At 43.8% G+C, this 21,244-nt stretch overlaps 1 protein-coding gene across 1 annotated transcript in view; it reads right to left on the bottom strand.

The window, feature by feature from the left end:
• Positions 1-499: 499 nt before the first annotated feature.
• The window catches only part of LOC128058095 (trophoblast Kunitz domain protein 1-like), a 62,468-nt gene continuing 41,723 nt past the window's right edge, over positions 500-21,244 (bottom strand). The window contains 15 exon segments of the mRNA XM_052650457.1: positions 500-696; positions 1,947-2,045; positions 3,236-3,307; positions 4,390-4,473; positions 4,955-5,053; positions 6,265-6,336; positions 7,392-7,475; positions 7,973-8,071; positions 9,278-9,316; positions 9,319-9,349; positions 10,435-10,464; positions 10,466-10,518; positions 11,004-11,102; positions 12,281-12,352; positions 13,610-13,693. Of these exon segments, the coding sequence (XP_052506417.1) occupies positions 500-696; positions 1,947-2,045; positions 3,236-3,307; positions 4,390-4,473; positions 4,955-5,053; positions 6,265-6,336; positions 7,392-7,475; positions 7,973-8,071; positions 9,278-9,316; positions 9,319-9,349; positions 10,435-10,464; positions 10,466-10,518; positions 11,004-11,102; positions 12,281-12,352; positions 13,610-13,693 (1,214 nt within the window).

Here is a 21,244-nt window from a genome sequence, read left to right as displayed (position 1 = left end):
GCCCTGCAAGGGTCCTCCTCGGACTTCAGAATTTCTGAATCCACTCTTCGCATGTCCTCTGAAAAAAGAAAGGGACTTGTTGAGTGCCATCAGTGTAGGCCCAGACCTGGACAATGATCAACTTCATAGATCCAATATTTTCAAAAAAATATGGAACCACATTTCGAATAACAAACAAGGAGGAAGAGAATTTTCCAAGCCTATGCAGGATATATAGAAGCACTGCAGACCGGCCCTGGAGGGTGGATGAGTCAGTGTTCCCAACTGAGAAAGAGGAGCATGTATTCAGGTTGAGATGATCACAAAGAGGCATCAGGGGTTGACCTTCTGCCATCCTCTCCCCGGAGAACTCGCTCAGTGTGGCTTTCACAGGACACTGCAACCTCTCCTCCTGGCAGCAGCGAGGAGGAAGACACCATGCAGGGTGAATGGTGTATAGTTCCCTGAGCTCTGGCCCCTTTCCCCAGCCCTTCCCCTCCCCCTGTGCCCTGCCCCTGTCTTACCACAGGGACCCTGCCTCTTGACAGCAGGTCTTCATGCAGTCCTCTAACTTTTCAAAGTTGTTTCCATTCCCTTCACAGCCACCGTACACAAACTGCTCACAGAGGCCAGTCTGGGCATTGTAGAAGTACCTGGTCATCGTGGCATTGCAGCCACCTGTTACTTTAGGCTCCAGGCAGAGGGCAGGCTTAGAAGCTGCTGGAAGGAGAGGAGCAATGGCTCAGTTATGAGGATGGTCATCAAGCTCCATAAAAGAACAACAACTAGAACCCCCAGTTTGTTTGCCATAGAGAATGTTAAGGTTGTGGAGGAATGCCAGATTGAAAAGACCATTTGAAAACCTCCTTTCTGGGACAGAATCATGAATGTTGCCAGGGGTGACATGATATAGTAATCAGGTACAAACGTATATCTCCTCATGAAGTCCTCTAAGGAGGTTTGGTACCGTGCCTGAATAGCCTTAAAACATCTATAAGGCATCCAAGGCTGTCCAGTGGTTAAGAATCTGGCTTCCAGTACTGGAGTCATATGTTCAATCCCTTGTCAGGAAACTAAACTCTCCGGTGCTGTAGACACTAAGGCGGCAGGGCATAAATTCTTTGTATTCATGACTGGTAACCTGTTCAAAGGATGCATGTAACTCATTTTCCCTCTTCAGATGAGGAAACTGCAGATAACTTTCCCAGGAACAGAGCATGTGGGTGGTAGAGTCAGGACAAATTGCTATGATGTCACAACCTATCTGATACAATACCTGATTCTACCAGGAATTTGGAAAATATAGTTCTCTTGTAGAATATCTCGAGTCAGTGTCCTATGTTCATCACTTCCGTGTACCCAAGGTAACAATAGCTCCTAATCATGGGCCAGAGTAAGCCTGGGTTTCTCCTAACACAATGTCTCTACCATCAACCAATTCCCCTTCACCCACTGGGCGTCCCCCATTTATTTGCCTGATATGAAATCCATGCAGTCTGTGCAGACCCCACACTTTAAGTGCTCAAGACTGTCCTCAATTTAGTGCCAGACGCGTGGCCCCCACTTACTTTGGCTTATGACCAAATGGATAAAATGGGGAAGTCCATGACCTCACCTCCATCTTCAATAACTGATGGTTACTTATGACCAAACTGAGGAAAATACTTACTTGCTGTTCTTAGATGAATATACATGAAACATTCACAAAGAGTGAAATGGAGGATACGTGTAGGGCAAAGGGATGTGTGTGTGTGTGTGTGTGTGTTGTGTGTGTGTGTAGATTCCATTCCCTTGTCAGCACAGCATCCTCACAATCATATTCACCACCTAGAAAGCTCTCTGAACCCAAATATTTATGCACTGTTGAGGTTTCAAGAAACAGGCTTATTGATCGAAGCATTGGTGTTTGGTCATTGATCTGAATCTCAGTGCCTGTCCTTCTTCCCCGAGGGGCAGAAACTACAAACCTTTATTCTCCTCATTGAGTGTTGAGTATTCAATCTTGAGTGTTTGGTATTCCTCTAGTGTATGGTTATCAAATTGTATTCCGGAAATCATCACCTGACCTATGAAACAGAGTAAATTTCAAGAGTTTCAGGAGGCCTGCTTCATGAAACAGGAAAAGGATCAAACACGGGAAAGATAATAACAGTCAAAAGACAACAGGGAAAGGGCCCGGAGACTTTTGTAGTTTTCTCTGCTTTCATCCCACATCCTCCTTCACAAGTGCTGTTGCTTGGTCCCCTGCCATTGCCCTCTTCCATGGTTCAACGTCTTTTGATTTCTTTTAATAATACAGGAGTAAATATTATTTGATAAAGAAATATTTTTACTGGGCCAGAGCAATTAGGCAGAGAACTTCTTTCAGAGTAACACATATCTGGTCATGACACGTGAATAGAGTCTTGCTGTTCATAACTCGTCCTCTATTCAAAGAACTCAGGTAACATGTTTCCCCTGTTCAGATGAGGAACCTGAAGATGACTTTCCCCAGGACACAAGCATGTGTGTGGCCTGGTCAGGACAAGATACTGTCATGCCACAACCCCTCTGATACACTATTGATTGGCTAGGAACTCAAAAATACAGAAAACTGGTGATAGTGTCCAGGTCCTGGGTCTCACTTTCTCTACTCACCTCTCCCCAAGCCTCACACGGGCCCTCAAATCATATGGCAGTGTGAGTCTGGGTTTTTTCCTGACACCAAATATGTGGTTTTTCCACCAACCATCTGAGTCCCAACAGTCAAGGGGCAGACCACTGTCAATTTTCTTCTGATACCTTATCTGTGGAGTGTGTGCCAATGCCACAAGTTGAGTTATCAAGACTGTTCTCACTTCAGATGCTAGTCATGTGGTCTCATGTTATCATGCTTCTGCCAAGTGACTGAAAGTTGAACTTGCCATGACGCCAATTTCATGCTCAAAAACTCAGTCGACCCAGTGACCAAACTCAGGAAATCGCTTACTCACTATCTTCACATTAAGGTACCGGGCAAAATCAGAAAGAGTGAAATTGGGGAGATCTTCAGGGCATGGGAGGAGTGGAGTTAGGCGGAGCGTCCGCGCTCTCCTGAGCAGAGCACCCTTACCTCAGGACCATTTATTCCCCTTTCCTAAGCTCTCTCAGCCAACATTTACGGATTTGTGCTGAGGGTTCACTCAACAGGCGTAAGTATTGAATTGTCAGCCGGTGGTGCTGATCTCAGTCTCAGTGAGTGCCCTCCTCTCTCCCCAGAGGTGCAGAAATTTCAAACCTTTAATTGCTTTAGTGATTATTTCAGCCAATCCTGTTAGTATACCGGCTCCCTTTTCGACAATCTTGGTACCTATGAAAGAACAGATTTCAAAATATTCAGAAATCTTGGACCATGAACCAGGATAAATTTCAAATTTGAAAATAAAATCATAGGCAAATGTGGACAAAGGAAAAGGCCTCATGAATTGGCTAATAATGTACCACCCTTGGTCCCAGGAGCTCAAGGAAGCAGCTAGAGAAATCTTTTTAAATCTCTCCTGGTGGAAAATGACCAAATGTGGTCATGAAATGCAAATAAACTGTTTATTTTTATGACTGGTAAATGTTCAAAGAACTCATTTAGCACTTATCTACTGTTCAGATGAGGACTATAGATGACTTGCCTGAGGACACATGGCATGAGGGTGATACAGTCTGAACAAGATACTTCCCTGTCAAAACCCACTTGATATATTATCTTCGTCTGTCAGGAACTCTGAAAATATCGATAAATGCTGAGCGCTTCGGGGTGCAGTGTCCTACTTTCATTAGTCCCCTGTCCCCAGGATTCACCTGAGCTCCCAAAGCACAGGGATAGTGAGTCTGGGCTTCCCTGACACCAAATCTGTGGTGTCTCTAGAAACAACATGCAATTCCTCCAAACACCCCCTGGGTGCTCCACAGGGCCATTTAATTCTGACAGCAAATCCAGGGAGTTAGTATAGATTGTGCAAGTTGAGGGCTCAAAACTGTCCTCACTTCAGATGCCAGTCATGTTATTCTGAGTCACTCCTGATTTGACCAAGTGTCTAAAACTGGGAAGTTCCATGACCCCACTCCATGTTCAATAACTCAGTAAATCTGATGACCATACCGAGGATGACCACTCCACATGGATGTCACGCTATCATAAAGGATAAACCTACGCACAGCAAAATGAGTGACAAGTGCAGGGCAAAGTGGAAGTGGAGGTGTGGGGAGGCTCCACGTCCTAGACCAAACAGGACCCTCACATCACATCATGCGTTACATCCCAAATGCTCTCTGAATGCCCATATTAATAGATTTCATTGAGATTTCACTAAACAGGCACTTTGATTGAATCATGGGCCAGTGGTGCCTGTTCTCAATCTAGTGCCCTCTCCTCTCCCCAGAGTTGCAGAAAGTTCACACCTGTATCCACACCGTTGATGATACTTGTAACCACATCTATTACTGAACGCTTCTCAAGTCCCCTTCTGTGGCTTGTCTCCACACCTATGAAAGACAGGAAATTGCAACAGATTCAAGAAGCCTGTTACATGAACCAAGTAAGGATCAAATATGCAAACAAAATAGTCAACAGTGGACAAGGGAGGGAACAAATAAGGAAAATAAACAATAGTCAAAAGGAGACATGGGAAAGGGCCTGGAAAGTTTCCTAATAATCTCTCAGCTTTGGTATCAGGATTCAACCTACACAGGGCTCTTTATTACATTCCCTCCAGAACATTCGTCCCAGGTTTTTCTGATTATTTTCATGAAGGAGGAATACTCATTATTTAACACCTAAATACTCCTTCCTGCCTAAAGTAAGTAAAGAATTTTTTTTAATTAATATATCTAGGTGCAACAAGCACAAAGTTTACCATGATATTTTTATGCACTGTTTAAGTTTCAAGAAATAGGCTTATCGATTGAACCACTGATCAGAATCTCAGTGCCCTTCCCTTTTCCCTGAGGTGCACAAACTACAAACCTTCGTTCTCCTCACTGAGTGTTGAGTATTCAATACTGAGTTTTGACAATTCCTCTAGTGTGTGGTTGTCAAATTGTATTCTGGAAATCATCACCTGACCTATGAAAGAGAATAAAACTCAAGAGTTTCAGGCAGCCTGGTCCATGAAACAGGAAAAGGATCAAACATGGATAAGATCAGTTCAGTTCAGTTCAGTCGCTCAGTCGTGTCCGATTCTTTGTGACCCCATAATAGTCAAAAGACAACAATGGAAAGGGTTTGGACACTTTCATTATTTCTTGCTTTCCCTTCAGTTGCCCTTCTCTGTGGTTCTACATCTTTTTATTGCTCTTAATAATACAGGAATAAACATTATTTGATAAACAAATATTTTTACTTGGCCAAAGCAAGTTGGTAGAGAATTTTTTTCAGATTAGCACATTGTGGTGGAAAATCGACAAATCTGGTCATGACTCATGAATAAAGTCGTTCTATTCATGACGCATCATCTGTTCCAAGAACTCATGTACATGTTTCCCCTGCTCAGAGGAGGAAACTGCAGATGACTTGTCGCAGGACACAAGCCTGTGGGTGGCCTGGTCAAGACAAGACTGTCACATCAAAACACATTTGATACACTATTGATTGGCTAGGAACGCGACACTACAGAGAACTGGGGAGACTTTCCAGGTCCAGGGTCTTACTTTCACTACTCACCTCTCCGCATGCCTCACCTGAGCCCTCAAATCACAGGAGAGGGTGAGTCTGGGTTTTCTCCCAACACCACATACGTGGTTTTCCCCCCAACCATCCAATTCCCAACACCCAACAGGCCTCCCACTGTCCATTGATTTCTGATACCATATCTGTGGAGCCAGGGCCAATACCACACGTTGAGGTATCAAGAATGCCCTGACTTCGGAGGCCAGCCATGTGTTCTTGAGTCATCATGCTTCTGACCAAGTGACTGAAACTCGAAAATTCTGTGACTCCACCTCCATGGTCAAAAACTCAATCAAACAAGTGACTAATCTCAGGAAAACTCTTAATCACTGCTCTCAAATTAATATACAGAAAAAAAACTCAGAAACAGTGAAATGGAGATCTTTAGGGTACGGGAGAAGTGGAGTTAGGCAGAGTGTCCACGCCCTCCTGAGCATAGCACCTTCACCTGAAGACCATTTGTTCCCCCTTCCTAAGCTGTCTCAGCCAATATTTATGGATTTGTGCTGAGGATTCACTCAATAGGCATAAGAACTGAATTGTCAGCCAGTGGTACTGTCTCAGTCTCAGGGCCCTTCTCTCTCCCCATAGGTGCAGAAAGTTCAAACCTTTAATTGCTTTAGTGATTATTTCAGCCAATCCTGTTAGTATACCGGCTCCCTTTTCAACAATCTTGGTACCTGTGAAAGAACAGATTTCAAAATTTTCAGGAATATTGGGCCATGACCCAGGGCAAGTTTCAAATATGGAAAGTAAAATCATAGGCAAGTGTGGACAAAGGAAAAGATCTAGAGAATTGGCCAATAATGTACCAGCCTTGGTCCCAGGAGCTCAAGGAAGCAACTAGAGAAATCTTTTCATGAATATATCCTGATGGAAAATGACCAAACTTGCCCATGTAGTGTGAGTAAGCAGAATCTTTTTATGACTGGTAAATGTTCAAAGAACTCATTTAGCACTGATCCACTGTTCAGATGAGGACAACGGATGACTTGACTCAGGACATACGGCATGGGGATGATGGGTCCGAAAAAGACACTTCCCTGTCTACTATCCTTTTCGGCTAGGAACTCTGAAAATATGGATAAATGCTGAGAGCTTCGGGGTGCAGTGTCCTACCTTCATTACTCCCCTGTCCCCAGGATTCACCTGAGCTCTCAAAGCACTGGGAGACTGAGTCTGGGCTTCCCTGAGACTAAATCTGTGGTGTTTCTAGAAACAACATGCAACTCCTCCAAACACCACTGGGTGTCCAACAAGGCCATTTAATTCTGACAGCAAATCCAGGGAGTTAGTATAGATTAGAACTGTCCTCAGTTCAGATGCCAGCCATGTTATCCCGAGTCACTCCTGATTTGACAGAGTGTCTAAAACTGGGAAGTTCCATTACCCCACTCCATGTTCAATAACTCAGTAATCTGATGACCATACTCAGGAAGACCACTCACATAAGAATGTCAGGTTTTCATGAAGGATGAATCTAGGCACAGAGAGATGAGAGAGTAGTGCAAGGCAAAGTGGAAGTGGAGGTGTGGGGAGGCTCCATGCCCTAGAGACCACAGGACCCTCACATCACCGCCATGTGTTACCACCCCAAACGCTCTCTGAATGCCCACATTCATGGATTCTTATTGAGGTTACATTAAACAGGCATTTTGATTGAATCATTGGCCAGTGGTGCCCATTCTCAATCTCAGTGCCCTCTCCTCTCCCCAGAGTTGCAGAAAGTACATACCTGTAGCCACACCATTGATGATACTTGTAACCACATCTATTACTGAACGCTTCTCAAGTCCCCTTCTGTGGCTTGTCTCCACACCTACGAGAGACAGGAAATTCCAACAGTTTTAGGAAGCCTGGGACATGAACCAAGTAAGGATCAAATATGCACATTAAATAGTACTCTACTGTGAACACGGGAGGGAACAAACATGGATAACAAATAATAGTCAAAAGGGGACATGGAAAAGGGCGTGGAAACTTTCCAAATAATGTCTCAGCTTTGGTATCAGGAGTCATCCTACACAGGACTCTTTCTTACATTTCCTCCAGAACATTAATCCCAGGTGTTTCTCATTATTTTTAATGAAAAAGGAATACACATTATTTGAAACCTAAATATTCTTTTCTGCCTTAAGTAAAAAGTTAAAGAAAAAATTTTAGATGAACACGTCTTGGTGAAGCATGCACAATTTTCACCATGAAATATTTATGCACTGCTGAGGTTTCAAGAAATAGGCTTATTGATTGAATCATTGGTCATTGATCAGAATCTCAGTACCTGTCCCTCTTCCCCAAGGTGCAGAAACTACAAACCTTTATTCTCCTCACTGAGTGTTGAGTATTCAAGCTGGAGTGTTGGCAATTCCTCTAGTGTATGGTTATCAAATTGTATTCTGGAAATCATCACCTGACCTATGAAAGAGTAAATTTCAAGAGTTTCAGGAGGCCTGGTGCATGAAACAGGAAAAAGATCAAACATGGATAAGATAATAACAGTCAAAAGACAACAAGGGAAAGGGCCTGGAGACTTTTGTTATATTGATTAAGCCTTCCTCCCACAGGCTGTAGCACAAGGGCTGGGTTTCTTGCTTTCCCTGCAATTGCCCTCCTTCATGCTTTGACATCTTTTGATTGCTGTCAATAATACAGAAATAAAGATTATTTGATAAAGAAATTTTTTACTCGGCCAAACAAGTAGGTAGAGAATTATTTTCAGATTAAAACTTTGTGGTGGAAAATTGACAAATCTGGTCGTGACACATGAATAAAGTCTTTCTATTCATAACTCATCATCTGTTCTAGGGACTCATGTACATGTTTCCCCTTGTTCAGATGAGGAAACTGCAGATGACTTGCTGCAGGACACAAGCCTGTGGGTGGTCTGGTCAGGACAAGATAATGTCATGTCACAACCCATTTGATGCACTATTGATTGGCTAGGAACTCAACAATACAGAGAACTGGGGAGAGTTTCCAGGTCCAGGGTCTTACTTTGACTAGTAACCTCTCCCCAAGCCTCACCCGAGCCCTCAAATCACAGGAGAGGGTGACTCTGGGTTTTCTCCCAACACCACATATGTGGTTTTCCCCGCAACCATCCAATTTCCAACACCCAACAGGCCTCCTGTCCATTGATTTCTGATACCATATCTGTGGAGTCAGGGCCAATGCCACACGTTGAAGTATCAAGAATGCCCTGACTTCGGAGGCCAGCCATGTGTTCTCGAGTTATCATGCTTCTGACCAAGTGACTGAAACTCGAAAATTCTGTGACTCCACCTCCACAGTCAAACACTCAATCAAACAAGTGACTAAACTCAGGGAAACTCCTAATCACTGTTCTCAAATTAATGTACAGAAAAAACTCAGAAACAGTGAAATGGAGGAGATCTTTAGGGCACAGGAGAAGTAGAGTTAGGCAAAGCACCACGCCCTCCTGAGCAGAGCACCCTCACCTCAGGACCATTTTTTCCCCTTCCTAAGCTCTCTCAGCCAATATTTATGGATTTGTGCTGAGGTTTCACTCAACAGACATAACTATTGAATTGTCAGCCCGTGGTACTGTCTCAGTCTCAGTGAGTGCCCTCCTCTCTCCCCACAGGTGCAGAAAGTTCAAACCTTTAATGGCTTTAGTGATTATTTCAGCCAATCCTGTTAGTATACCAGCTCCCTTTTCGACAATCTTGGTACCTATGAAAGAACAGATCTCAAAATTTTCAGAAATATTGAACCATGAACCAGAACAGGTTTCAAATATGGAAAATAAAATCATAGGCAAAAGTGGACAAAGGAAAAGGCCTGAAGAATTTGCTAATATTGTACCAGCCTTCATCCCACGAGCCCAAGGAAGCAGGTAGAGAAATTTTCATGTATCTATCCTGGTGGAAAATGACCAAACTTGGCCATGAAATGAGAATAAGCTGTTTAGTTTTATGACTGGTAAGTGTTCAAAGAACTCCTTTAGCACGTCTTTACTGTTCCAATGAAGACTATAGATGACTAGCCTGAAGACACATAGCAAGAGGCTGATAGGGTCCAAAATAGATATTCCCTGTCAAAACCCACTTGATATACTATCCTATTCAGCCAGGAATTCTGAACATATGGATAAGTGCTGAGAGCTTCAGGATGCAATGTCCTACTTTCATTAGTCCCCTGTCCCCAGGATTCACCCGAGCTTCCAAAGCACAGGGAGGGTGAGTCTGGGTTTCCCTGACACCAAATCTGTGATGCGTCAAGAAACAACATGCAATTCCTCCAAACACTCGCTGGGTGTCCAACTAGGCAATTTAATTCTGAAAGCAAATCCAGGGAGTTAGCATAGATTGTGCAAGTTGAGGGCTCAGAACTGTCCTCTGTTCAGATGCCAGCCATGTTATCCTGAGTCACTCCTGATTTGACAAAGTGTCTAAAACTGGGGAGTTCCATTACCCCACCCCATATGCAATAACTCAGTAAATCTAATGACCATTCTAAGGAGGATCACTCACATAGCGATGTCTTGTATTCATGAAGAATGAATCCAGGCACAGAGAGATGAGTGAGAAGTGCAGGGCAAGGTGGTAGTGGAGTTTGAGAAGCCTACACTCCCTAGAAAGCACGGGACCCTTACATCACCACCATGTGCTACAACCCCAAACGCTCTCTGAATCACTTATTTATGGATTCTTATTGAGGTTTCATCAAATAGGCATTGGGATTGAATCATTGGCCAGTGGTGCCTGTTCTCAATCTCAGTGCTCTCTCCTCTCCCCAGAGTTGCAGAAAGTTCATACCTGTAGCCACACCGTTGATGATACTTGTAACCACATCTATTACTGAACGCTTCTCAAGTTCCCTTCTATGGCTTGTCTCCAGACCTATGAGAGACAGGAAATTCCAACAGTTTCAGCAAGCCTGGGGCATGAACCAACTAAGGATGAAATATGCATATTAAATGGTAGTCTACTGTGAACAAGAGAGGGTATAAATATGGATAATAAACAATAGTCAAAAGGGGACATGGGAAAGGGCCTGGAAACTTTCCTAATAATGTCTCAGCCTTGGTATCAGGAGTTCCTACATAGGGCTCTTTCTAACATTCGCTCTAGAGCATTCATCCCAGGTATTTCTATTTTTTATGAAAGAGGAATACTCATCATTTGACACCCAAATATTCTTTCCCACATAAATAGTTAAAGACATTTTTTTAGATGAATACATCTTGGTGAAACATGCACAAAATTCACAATGAAATATTTATGCACTGCTGAGGTTTCAAACAATAGGCTTATTGACTGAAGCTTGGTCGTTGATCAGAACCTCAGTGCCCTTCCCTTTTCCCCAAGGTGCAGAAACTACAAACCTTTATTCTCCTCACTGAGTGTTGAGTATTCAAGCTGGAGTGTTGGCAATTCCTCTAGTGTATGGTTATCAAATTGTATTCTGGAAATCATCACCTGACCTATGAAAGAGAATAAATTTCAAGAGTTTCAGGAGGCCTGGTCCATGAAACAGGAAAAAGATCAAACATGGATAAGATAACAGTCAAAAGACAACAAGGGAAAGGGCCTGGAGACTTCCGTTATATTGTATCAGCCTTGTTCCCACAGGCTACCCCACAAGAGCTGTGTTTCTTGCTTTTCCTGAAATTGCCCTCCTCTGTGATTCCACATCTTTTGATTACTGTAAATAATACAGGAATAAACATTATTTGATAAAGAAATAGTTTTACTCGGCCAAAGCAAGTAGGTAGAGAATTATTTTCAGAAAAAACATTGTGGTGAAAAATGAACAAATCTGGTCATGACATGTGAATAAAGTCTTTCTATTCATAACTATTCATCTTTTCTAAGAACTCATGTACATGTTTCTGCTGTTCAGATGAGAAACTGCAGATGACTGTGGATGGCCTGGTCAGGACAAGATAATGTCATGTCACAACCCATTTGATGCACTATTGATTGGCTAGGAACTCAGCAATACAGAGAACTAGGGAGAGTTTCCAGGTCCAGGATTTTATTTTTACTACTCACCTTTCCGCAAGCCTCACCTGAGCCCTCAAATCACAGGAGAGGGTGAATCTGGGGTTTTCCTGGCACTAAATATATGGTTTTTCCCTCAACCATCCAATTCCCAACACCCAGTGGGCCGCCCACTGTCCACTGACTTCTGATACCGTATGTGTGGAGTCAGGGCCAATGGTTGAGGTATCCAGAATGCCCTGACTTCAGAGGCCAGCCATGTGTTCTCGAGTTATCATGCTTCTGACCAAGTAACTGAAACTCGAAATTTCCCTGACTCTGCCTCCATGCTCAAACACTCACTGGAACAAGCGACCAAACTCAGGAAAACTCAACCACTGTTTTCAAATTAATGTCTAAGGGAAAACTCAGAAACAGTGAAATGGATGAGATCTTTAGGGCAAGGGAAGAGTGGAGCAGGCGGAGTGTCCACGCCCTCCTGAGCAGAGCACCCTCACCTCAGGACCATTTTTTTCCCCTTCCTAAGCTCTCTCAGCCAATATTTATGGATTTGTGCTGAGGTTTCACTCAACAGGCATAAGTATTGAACTGTCAGCCCGTGGTACTGATCTCAGTCTCAGGGCCCTCCTCTCTCCCCAGAGGTGCAGAAAGTTCAAACCTTTAATGGCTTTAGTGATTATTTCAGCCAATCCTGTTAGTATACCAGCTCCCTTCTCGATAATCTTGGTACCTATGAAAGAACAGATTTCAAATTTTCAGAAATATTGAACCATGAACCAGGACAAGTTTCAAATATGGAAAATAAAATCATAGGCAAATGTGGACAAAGGAAAAAGCCTGAAGAATTTGCTAATATTGTACCAGTCTTGGTCCCATGAGCCTAAGGAAGCAGGTAGTGAAATCTTTTCATGAGTCTATCCTGGTGGAAAATGACCAAACTTGGCCATGAAAGAGAATAAGCTGTTTAGTTTTATTACTGGTAAACATTGAAAGAACTCCTTTAGCACTTCTTTACTGTTCAGATGAGGACTATAGATGACTAGCTTGAAGACACATAGCAAGAGGCTGATAGGGTCCAAAACAGATATTGCCTGTCAAAACCCACTTGATACACTATCCTATTCGGCCAGGAACTCTGAACATATGGATAAATGCTGAGAGCTTCTGGGTGCAGCGTGCTACTTTCATTAGTCCCCTGTCCTCAGGATTCACCCGAGCTTCCAAAGCACAGGGAGGGTGAGTCTGGGCTTCCCTGACACCAACTCTGTGATGCGTCAAGAAACACCATGCAATAAACATTGGGGTACGTGTGTCTCTTTCAATTCTGGTTTCCTCGGTGTGTATGCCCAGCAGTGGGATTGCTGGGTCATATTGCAGTTCAATTTGCAATTTTTTAAGGATTCATGTCAATGTATGGCAAAACCAATACAGTATTGTAAAGTAAAATAAAGTAAAAGTAAAAAAAAAAAGAAACAACATGCAATTCTTCCAAACACCCACCGGGTGCCCCACAGGGCCATTTAATTCTGACAGCAAATCCAGGGAGTTAGTAGAGATAGTGCAACTGGAGGGCTCAGAACTGTCCTCAGTTCAGATGCCAGCAACGTTATGCCGAGTCCCTCCTGATTTGACAAAGTGTCTAAAACTGGGAAGTTCCATTTTCAACAACTCAGTAAAATGATGACCATACTCATGAAGAGCACTTACATCGGGATGTCATGTTATCATAAGGATAAATCTAGGCACAGCAAAATGAGTGAGATTTGCAAAGCAAAGTGGAAGTGTGGGGAGACTCCACACCCTCGACAACACACAACCCTCACATCACCGCTGTGTATTACCACCCAGAATGGTCCCTGAATGCCCATATTTATGGATTCTTACTGAGGTTTCACTAAGTAGGCATTTTGATTGAATCATTATTCAGTGTTGCCTAATCTCAATCTCAGTGTCCTCTTCCCTCCCGAGAGTAACAGAAAGTTCATACCTGTAGCCACACCATTGATGATACCTGAAACCACATCTATTACTGAACGTTTCTCGGGTCCCCTTCTATGGCTTGTTTCCAGACCTATTAAAGACGAAATTCCAACAGTTTCAGCAAACTGGGGCATGAAGCAAGTAAGGATCAAATATGCCAATAAAACAGTAGTCAACAGTGGATGAGGGAGAAGACAAATAAGGATAATAGGGAAAGGTCAAAAGGGGACATGGGAAAGGGCCTGGACACTTTCCTAATATAGTCTCACCCTTGATCCATTGGTCAGCCTACAGAGGGCTACTTCTTACATTTCCTGCAGCACATTCATTGCAGGTCTTTCTGATTAGTTTTCATGATAGAACACTCATTATTTGACATGCAAATATCCCTTCTTATCCAAAGTAGGTAATAAAGTAAATTTTTCAGATTTTTTCTGATTAACACATATTGGTGGAAAATGTACAAAATTCAGCATGAAATGTCATTCACCTCCTTATACATGTGAATGGTAACTGGTTCAAAACCCGTGTAACATACATCCCCTGTTTGAGAAGAAAATTGCAGATGACCTGCCCCAGGCAAGTTGGTGGCAGGGCCAGGACAAGATACTAGCATGTTACAACCCATTTGATATACTCCCTGATTCTCCCAGGAACTCTGAAAATACAGACAGTTTCTGGCTGCAATGTAAACATTCATTACTCCCCCTTTTTGTAGCATCCCCTGAGCCCCAAATCACAGGGCACAGTGATTCTGGGTATTCCCCTGACACCAAATACGTGGTGTCTCTCCCAACAGCATTCAATTCCCCAAACACCCACAGGGTGTGCAACAAGTCCATTTACATGTGATGGGAATTGATGGAGCACCTGCAGATTCTGCAGGTTGAGGGCTGAAAACTCCTCAGTTCAGATGCCAGCCATCAGGTCCCAAGTCAATCATGCTTGTGACCAAATAATTAAAATAGGGGGATTGTGGGTCCATGACCCCATCTTCAAATTCAACAACTCAATAGAACCGGTGGCTAAACTTCGGAAAACCATTGCTTATATTCCCAAAATAGAACTCAAGGCAGAAAAATGGAAGAGATGTGCCAGCAAAGAAGGAGGGAGCTGTGCCCAGCCTCTGTGCCCTAGTGAGCACAGCACCCTCACATCAGCTTCCTGTATTCAACAACCCACAAGCTCTCTGAGCCCAGTTCATATGTATTTCTCCCTAGGGTTCACTAAGCAGGCATGTTGGTTGGATTAGCAGCCACTGTGACTGATCTCACTCTCAGTTTCCTCCCTTCTCCTCAGAGGTGCTGGAGTGACAGTTGTTGAAAACTGTTAACAGTAGAGGCATGCCTGTGATTTCTTGGACACCTACTACATCTTAACGTTCCCTTGAGTTGCCTCATCTCATCTCATAACATCTAACAGCAGGAAACTCCAACAGTTTTAGGAGACCTGGGCCATTAACTAAGAGATGGTACAAATTTGAAGCTTTCTACTACTATGCAGGGCTTTCCTGGTGGCTCAGCTGGTAAAGAAACCACCTGCACTGCTGGAGACAGGGCTTCAATCCTTGTGTTGGGAAAACCTTCTGGAGAAGGCAAAGGGATCCCAATCCAGGATTCCAGCCTGGAGAATTCCATGGACTATACAGTTCATGGAGTCACAAATAGTTGGACCCAACTGAGCAACTTTCACTTTATTTACTTTTACTACTACACTACAGTGGGGTTCAGGGACATAGCAGGGAACAGGAATAGAGAGTCTCCGAAATGGGAACCCTGATCTGGTAGAGTTTATACATATATAATACAATAAAATTGTAATATAGATCCTCATGATACTCAACATATCAGTGGAGCCAAATCTTTGCACTTTAAGTCCTCCCTGATGGTCCAGTAGATAAGAAGGCACATGCTAAGGCAGGGGACATGGGTTCTCTCCCTGGTCAGGAAGATTCCACGTGCCTGGTGGCAACTAAGAAGGTAAACTGAAACTTACGAGCCCAAATTCCTAGAGCCCTTGCTCTGCAACCAGAGAAGCCACTCCTACAAGAAGCCCACACACCACAATCAGAGAGCAGACCACGGAACTAGAGAATATCCTTTCATGGGAGGAAGACCAATGCTGCCAAAACCAAAGAAATAGACAGTAATCCTGACCAACATGACAGGAGATATCTAGAAATGCTTGGCAACACCCACTCCACACCTGCCCTGCCCCCTTCCATGGACTTCTGTCATTTTCCCAGAAGCTGTAGAGGAGAGGTGAGGCTGGACCTACCTTCATCCTGGGTATGGTGTATATTCAGCGGGGTGCTGTCCACCAGGATAACCAGGAGGAAGAGAAGGGCTGCGGAGAGGCAGAGCCGTCTCATCTTGGTGGCCTTGCAGGAGGGCTCCTGAGGATGCTGAGGACGGACAGGCTGACCTTTTAATATACTGGCTGAGGGGTGGGATCAGGTGATGAGGAGGGGAGTGGGCAATGGGTGGAGTTGGGTCAGTCTTGTTTATTGCATAATCTCCCTACCTAACCATGCCTCCTGCATCTGTCTGCAGGGCTCAAAAGCCCAGTAAGAGCACTTCTCACTTGATGATGCCTGTGGGTCTCATGTAAACACAGATCGTGATTAGAGATATGCAGTGTGTCCTATATGGACAGTCAGGGAGCATCCCAGCCCCTAGAGCAGTGCCTGGCATGTGATGAACGATAAGTACGTTGATGAGGGCAGATCAGAGGGCAGATCAGTAACCAGCGGTGTGGTAACCAGGTCCTCCATTCCAGCCTCCTGCAGGTGTCGTCTCACCTGGACCTCAATGTCCTGATTCCCCTCCCCTACCTCAGATGGCAACTGTGACACAGGTCACCTTCCTACAACCATTGCCACAGCTTCTCTGGTGGATGGACACTTGCACTTTTCCAGACATTGGTTCAGGAAGGGGCTTAGCTGGTGAAGGTGATGTTGTCCTGGGCAATAACCATCTTTATGCATCAAAAAATGAGTAATGGAGGGTAGCTGAGGGGAAACAGGGAGCAGAATCTGTCTCCACAGCATGTCAGCGGTCACCCCTCACCTGGTTTCACCAACAGGAGAGCGGTCTCCCTGAGTGGACATCAGGAGACCTCCGAACACCGTGGCCACCCACTTCCTCCTGCTCTCTCCCTCTCTGTCGATGGGGCCATAGGACCTCAGTTTGGGAACCAGCTCTGCATTGTCCTACCTTTTAGCCTGAGGACTTAAACCTCTCAGAACCCCGTGTCTTCAGGAGTCACATGAGACACGTGCTATGTACCCATGTGGTTGCCATGGAAGCAATGGATGCAACAGGCATATGTTCCTCCTCCCTAGAAGGCAAATCCTTTCTAGTAGTAATAAAAACAGTAATGAGTAACTTCTCCAGGCAAAACTTCAATTCTTTAATGTAACTAGCATTATTCTAGACACGTGAAATACATCACTCATCTAATCCTAAAAATCTTTAAAGAAAGGGGGAGAAACTGTTGACATATCCTCAGGTTACCGAGGAGGGACCTGAGGTATAAAGAAATAAAGCAATTAGCTTAGATCATAGCTTGTAGAGAGGATTTGGGCCCAGCGATCTGACTTAGAGTCTGTGCACATGCACTCTGCTGCACTGCAAGCTGTAAATTAGAGTGCACACACGCCACACCCGCCAGCCCTTCAGTCACTCTTGTTTATCACTTGTAGTTACAAATATAGAGCACTGCTGAGGATGGCGGGCACTCTCAGTACCAAGCTGGCTAAGTACACATGTGCATCGGAGTGGGTTACTCACAAAACAAGCCACTGTGAGTCGAGGGTCTACTCTCTTTTAAGACATTCCAGGTGCATGATTCCATTAAGCATCATGTCAATCCTACAACATCTGGGATTCTCGCCTATTCCGTCAAGCAGAAAGCAGAGGCTCAGAGGTAAAGCCATTTGCTCAGGACACACGATATGCTGATGGTAAAACAAGACAAGCGACCCCAGCCCTCTTGGACCCCAGGTCATATCTCTGCTTCTGTTCCTCAGTATCTCCGTCTGAATAACGAGAACCTTAGGCTCCTTGGTATCAAAAGTCACATGTTCAAATGGACGGAATGCACCTGGGGCAGACAGAGGATGTTTAGATACCTGAGATGCTGTGCCGTCGGAGAGGTATGTTCATATCCGAGTAATGGCTGATTACTTTCTGCTACATGATAAAAGAGCACCTGACTTCTTGAACCCTGCAGTATCTTTTTTCCAGATCATTTTCAAAATTAAAAAGAAGTGTAACCAGAGGACACACATCTGGCTACAACATATGTATCGTTAACTACAGAGTTCATTTTACAATTTTAGGAATTTATAAGATTTCACAGCAGGACATTTCATTAAAAAAATTTTCTATCAGTGTAAGACAAGTAAATAAACTGGCATTACAGTCCTGGTATTTAGCAAGGACCATGGGTCTCAAATGTGAGTGAGCATCAGAATTCCTTAGTCATTTGGTCAAACACAGATTTGAGATCCTCATCCCCAGAATTTTGATTCAGTAGCACAGGTTGGGACCTGACCAGCTGCATCAACAAGGTTCCCAATGTGCTGAGGGTGTTTCTCAATGGACTTCCCTTTGAAAACCATGAATTAAGCTAAGAAGAGCAACCCTGTTCTCAGGAAGGGAGCATTCTCTCCAGATTCCAGAATCCCCACCATTCCTTGTTGTCTGCCTGCCTCCCCATCCACTCTGAATATTTCCATTCACTTTACTCAGCTGTCCTGGAGGGCATTTAAAATTGTGACCTGTGATGAGGGCCCACAGTAAGTGTTGATAAAAAGATACCTTGCTCTTCTTTAACAATCTTATCACATAGGTTCCATTATTCTTATTTTCGCGATGAAGATACTGAACTATAGCTATGAAAAACAGACTTTCTGGAAGACAAACAGATGAAAATCAGGAGAAAGACACCTGTTTTTCAAGTGTTCCCAGATGTTTCAGTTTCACTAGTACACAAACAAACACAACCCATGCAAAACTATTGATACTAACACAGATGATGCTCAAAGGTATTGGATGTAACTTCATGAGTTCACATCATATTTACAAGACTAGGAGGTGGCCCCAGCCTCTCTGGCACCATTCAGGCAGCCACATTTCAAGGCTCTTGATGTGCTGGTGGGTTGAGGATCAAGTTGAGGATGCAGTGAGGAAGACGATTACAGCAAGAATCAGGAATTCACATCCCAGACTCTACTTTCACTGCAGTCATGAGGAGCTTTTCTCCTGCACAGTTGCCATCCTTACTTAAATATATATGGACTATCCTCTGTGCCTGGAGCTGTGCAAAGCTCTAGGGATAAAAGGAGGTTCTGCTCTCATGGTGCTTAGAGTCAATTGGATGAGGCAGGAGTAAAGCAAGCAGTCAGATGGGAGAAAGGAAAGAAGTAGATTTCTGCAAAGGAAGGTGGAGTATAGAAGTAAGATAGAATGGCTGAATATTATCACAAACAGCCAAAGCTCAGCTCTGACTGGGTCCTCCTTGGACCTCAGCATCTCAGGAGAAACCAGTTCCCCTGGCCTCTGCAAAGGAGAGGAACTTGCTAATTGAATCTCTGAAGCCCTGACCCGGACACTGAGTCCCTGGGCAGGACTTAAACCATCCTAGAAATGAGCAACCACAGTGCTCTCAATATCAGAATGACCACCAAAAAGGAAGTGAATTTTTGAGCTGAGATGGGGGGCTCATTAGACCTACCGACCGGCTCTGTGGCGTGGCTGACTTTCTATTCCCATGTAACAAAGGGGAGCATGAGAGTAAGCTCGGATTATCAGGATGGTGCTTCTAGGGCTGACTGTTTGCCAAGTTGGCACCTGGAGGACATGCTCAGCCCATGATTTCTAAGGGCACTGCAGCCACTTCTCCAGGGAGGCAGCAAGGAAAATAGTCACTATGGGTGGTTTACAGGAGTGTGTATCCTCCTGAGGTCCAACTCTTTTCCCAGACCTTCCCCTCTGCCTATACTGTGCCTGCTATCTTCCCCAGGATAGGATAACACATGCAGGGATCTTAACACAGCCTGGCCCCCATTGTAGTCTTTGTTCTTAACATTTTAGCTACCATACACAAAAATCTCCCAGAACCTGGACTGGTGTAGCTGTGTCTGCTTAGTGTGGCCTTGCAGGGACCTGTGAAAAGAGGCTCCAGGTCTATGTCAGGACATAGGGTTGTAGGGATGAGAGGATCTTGGTGAAACAGGAAGATGGTCATCACAGCTGAGTCTAAAAAGGTAAAATACAGAAAATACCAGTTTGTTTGCAGTAGAGACTGGTAAGGGTGCATGTGAAAAGGCCCTTTCATATCCTGCTTTGTAGGACATTATTATTCATGTTGTTAGGCTTCAGATCAACAGGCTAATATTGTAAATAATTGCATATCATTACTGATATTTGTATTCAACAATGGAAACAGTGGTTGACTTTATTTTTGCTCCAAAATCACAGCAGATGGTGATTGCAGCAATGAAATTAAAAGATTCTTACTCCTTGGAAGGAAGTTATGACCAACCTAGACAGCATATTAAAAAGCAGAGACATTACTTTGTCAACAAAGGTCCATTTAGTCAAGGCTATGGTTTTTCCAATAGTCATGTATGGATGCGAGAGTTGGACCATAAAGAAAGCAGAGCACAGAAGAATTGATGCTTTTGAACTGTGGTGTTGGAGAAGACTCTTGAGAGTCCCTTGGACTGCAAAGAGATCCAACCAGTCCATCTTAAGGGAGATCAGTCCTGGGTGTTCATTGGAATGACTGTTGTAGAAGCTGAAACTCCAATATGTTGGCCACCTGATGTGAAGAGCTGACTCATTAGAAAAGACCCTGATGCTGGGAAAGTTTGAAGGCAAGAGGAGAAGGGGATGACAGAGGATGAGATGGTTGGATGGCATCACCGATTCAATGGACATGAGTTTGGGTAAACTCTGGGAGTTGGTGATGGACAAGAAGGCCTGGCATGCTGCAGTTCATGGGGTCACAAAGAGTTGGATATGACTGAGCAATGGAACTGAACTGAACTGATAATTATACATGAATTGGCATGTGGCCACTGATTAGCTTCAAATAGAACAAAAATTAAAAATACATAATAAAAATATTCTCCGTATGTTGATCATGACTGAAGCTGGACAATGGTCCATGAGTTTATAATACTAATATCTCTACATGTATATAGCTGAAAGCTTTCAGTAAAAAGAAGAAAGTGTGAAGCCATCATGATTTAATGGAAGAAGGCTGGAAGCAAATCCCCCACTATGTTCACTTTATTTACATGATGGTCACTGGAATAGCGGAATATGGAGAGAATTTTGATACTTTAGCTTATATAAGAAATATAATTGGTCTTTTACCGCTCCTGGAACTGAGCTCCTAAGAGGATGGGATTTCCTAGGAGAGGAGAGCACCAAGAGAGCCTCTCATGGTGTGAGAGAGTGACTAGAAAGCCTCAGTCTGACCTTAAAGTGGGGATTGGTTGCCTGGGTATCCAACACATGATTTGGTGGTTGAGTTCGTTCTTTTTTTCTGAATTTATACAATTTTTATTTGTAGGATAATTGCTTTACAAAATTTTGTTGTTTTCTGTCAAACATCAACATGAATCGGT

This window comes from Budorcas taxicolor, chromosome 13, assembly GCF_023091745.1.
Source record: "Budorcas taxicolor isolate Tak-1 chromosome 13, Takin1.1, whole genome shotgun sequence".
Lineage (NCBI taxonomy): Eukaryota > Metazoa > Chordata > Mammalia > Artiodactyla > Bovidae > Budorcas > Budorcas taxicolor.
The sequence above is the reverse complement of the archived record's forward strand: the minus strand, read 5'-3'. Positions and strand labels throughout refer to the sequence as shown.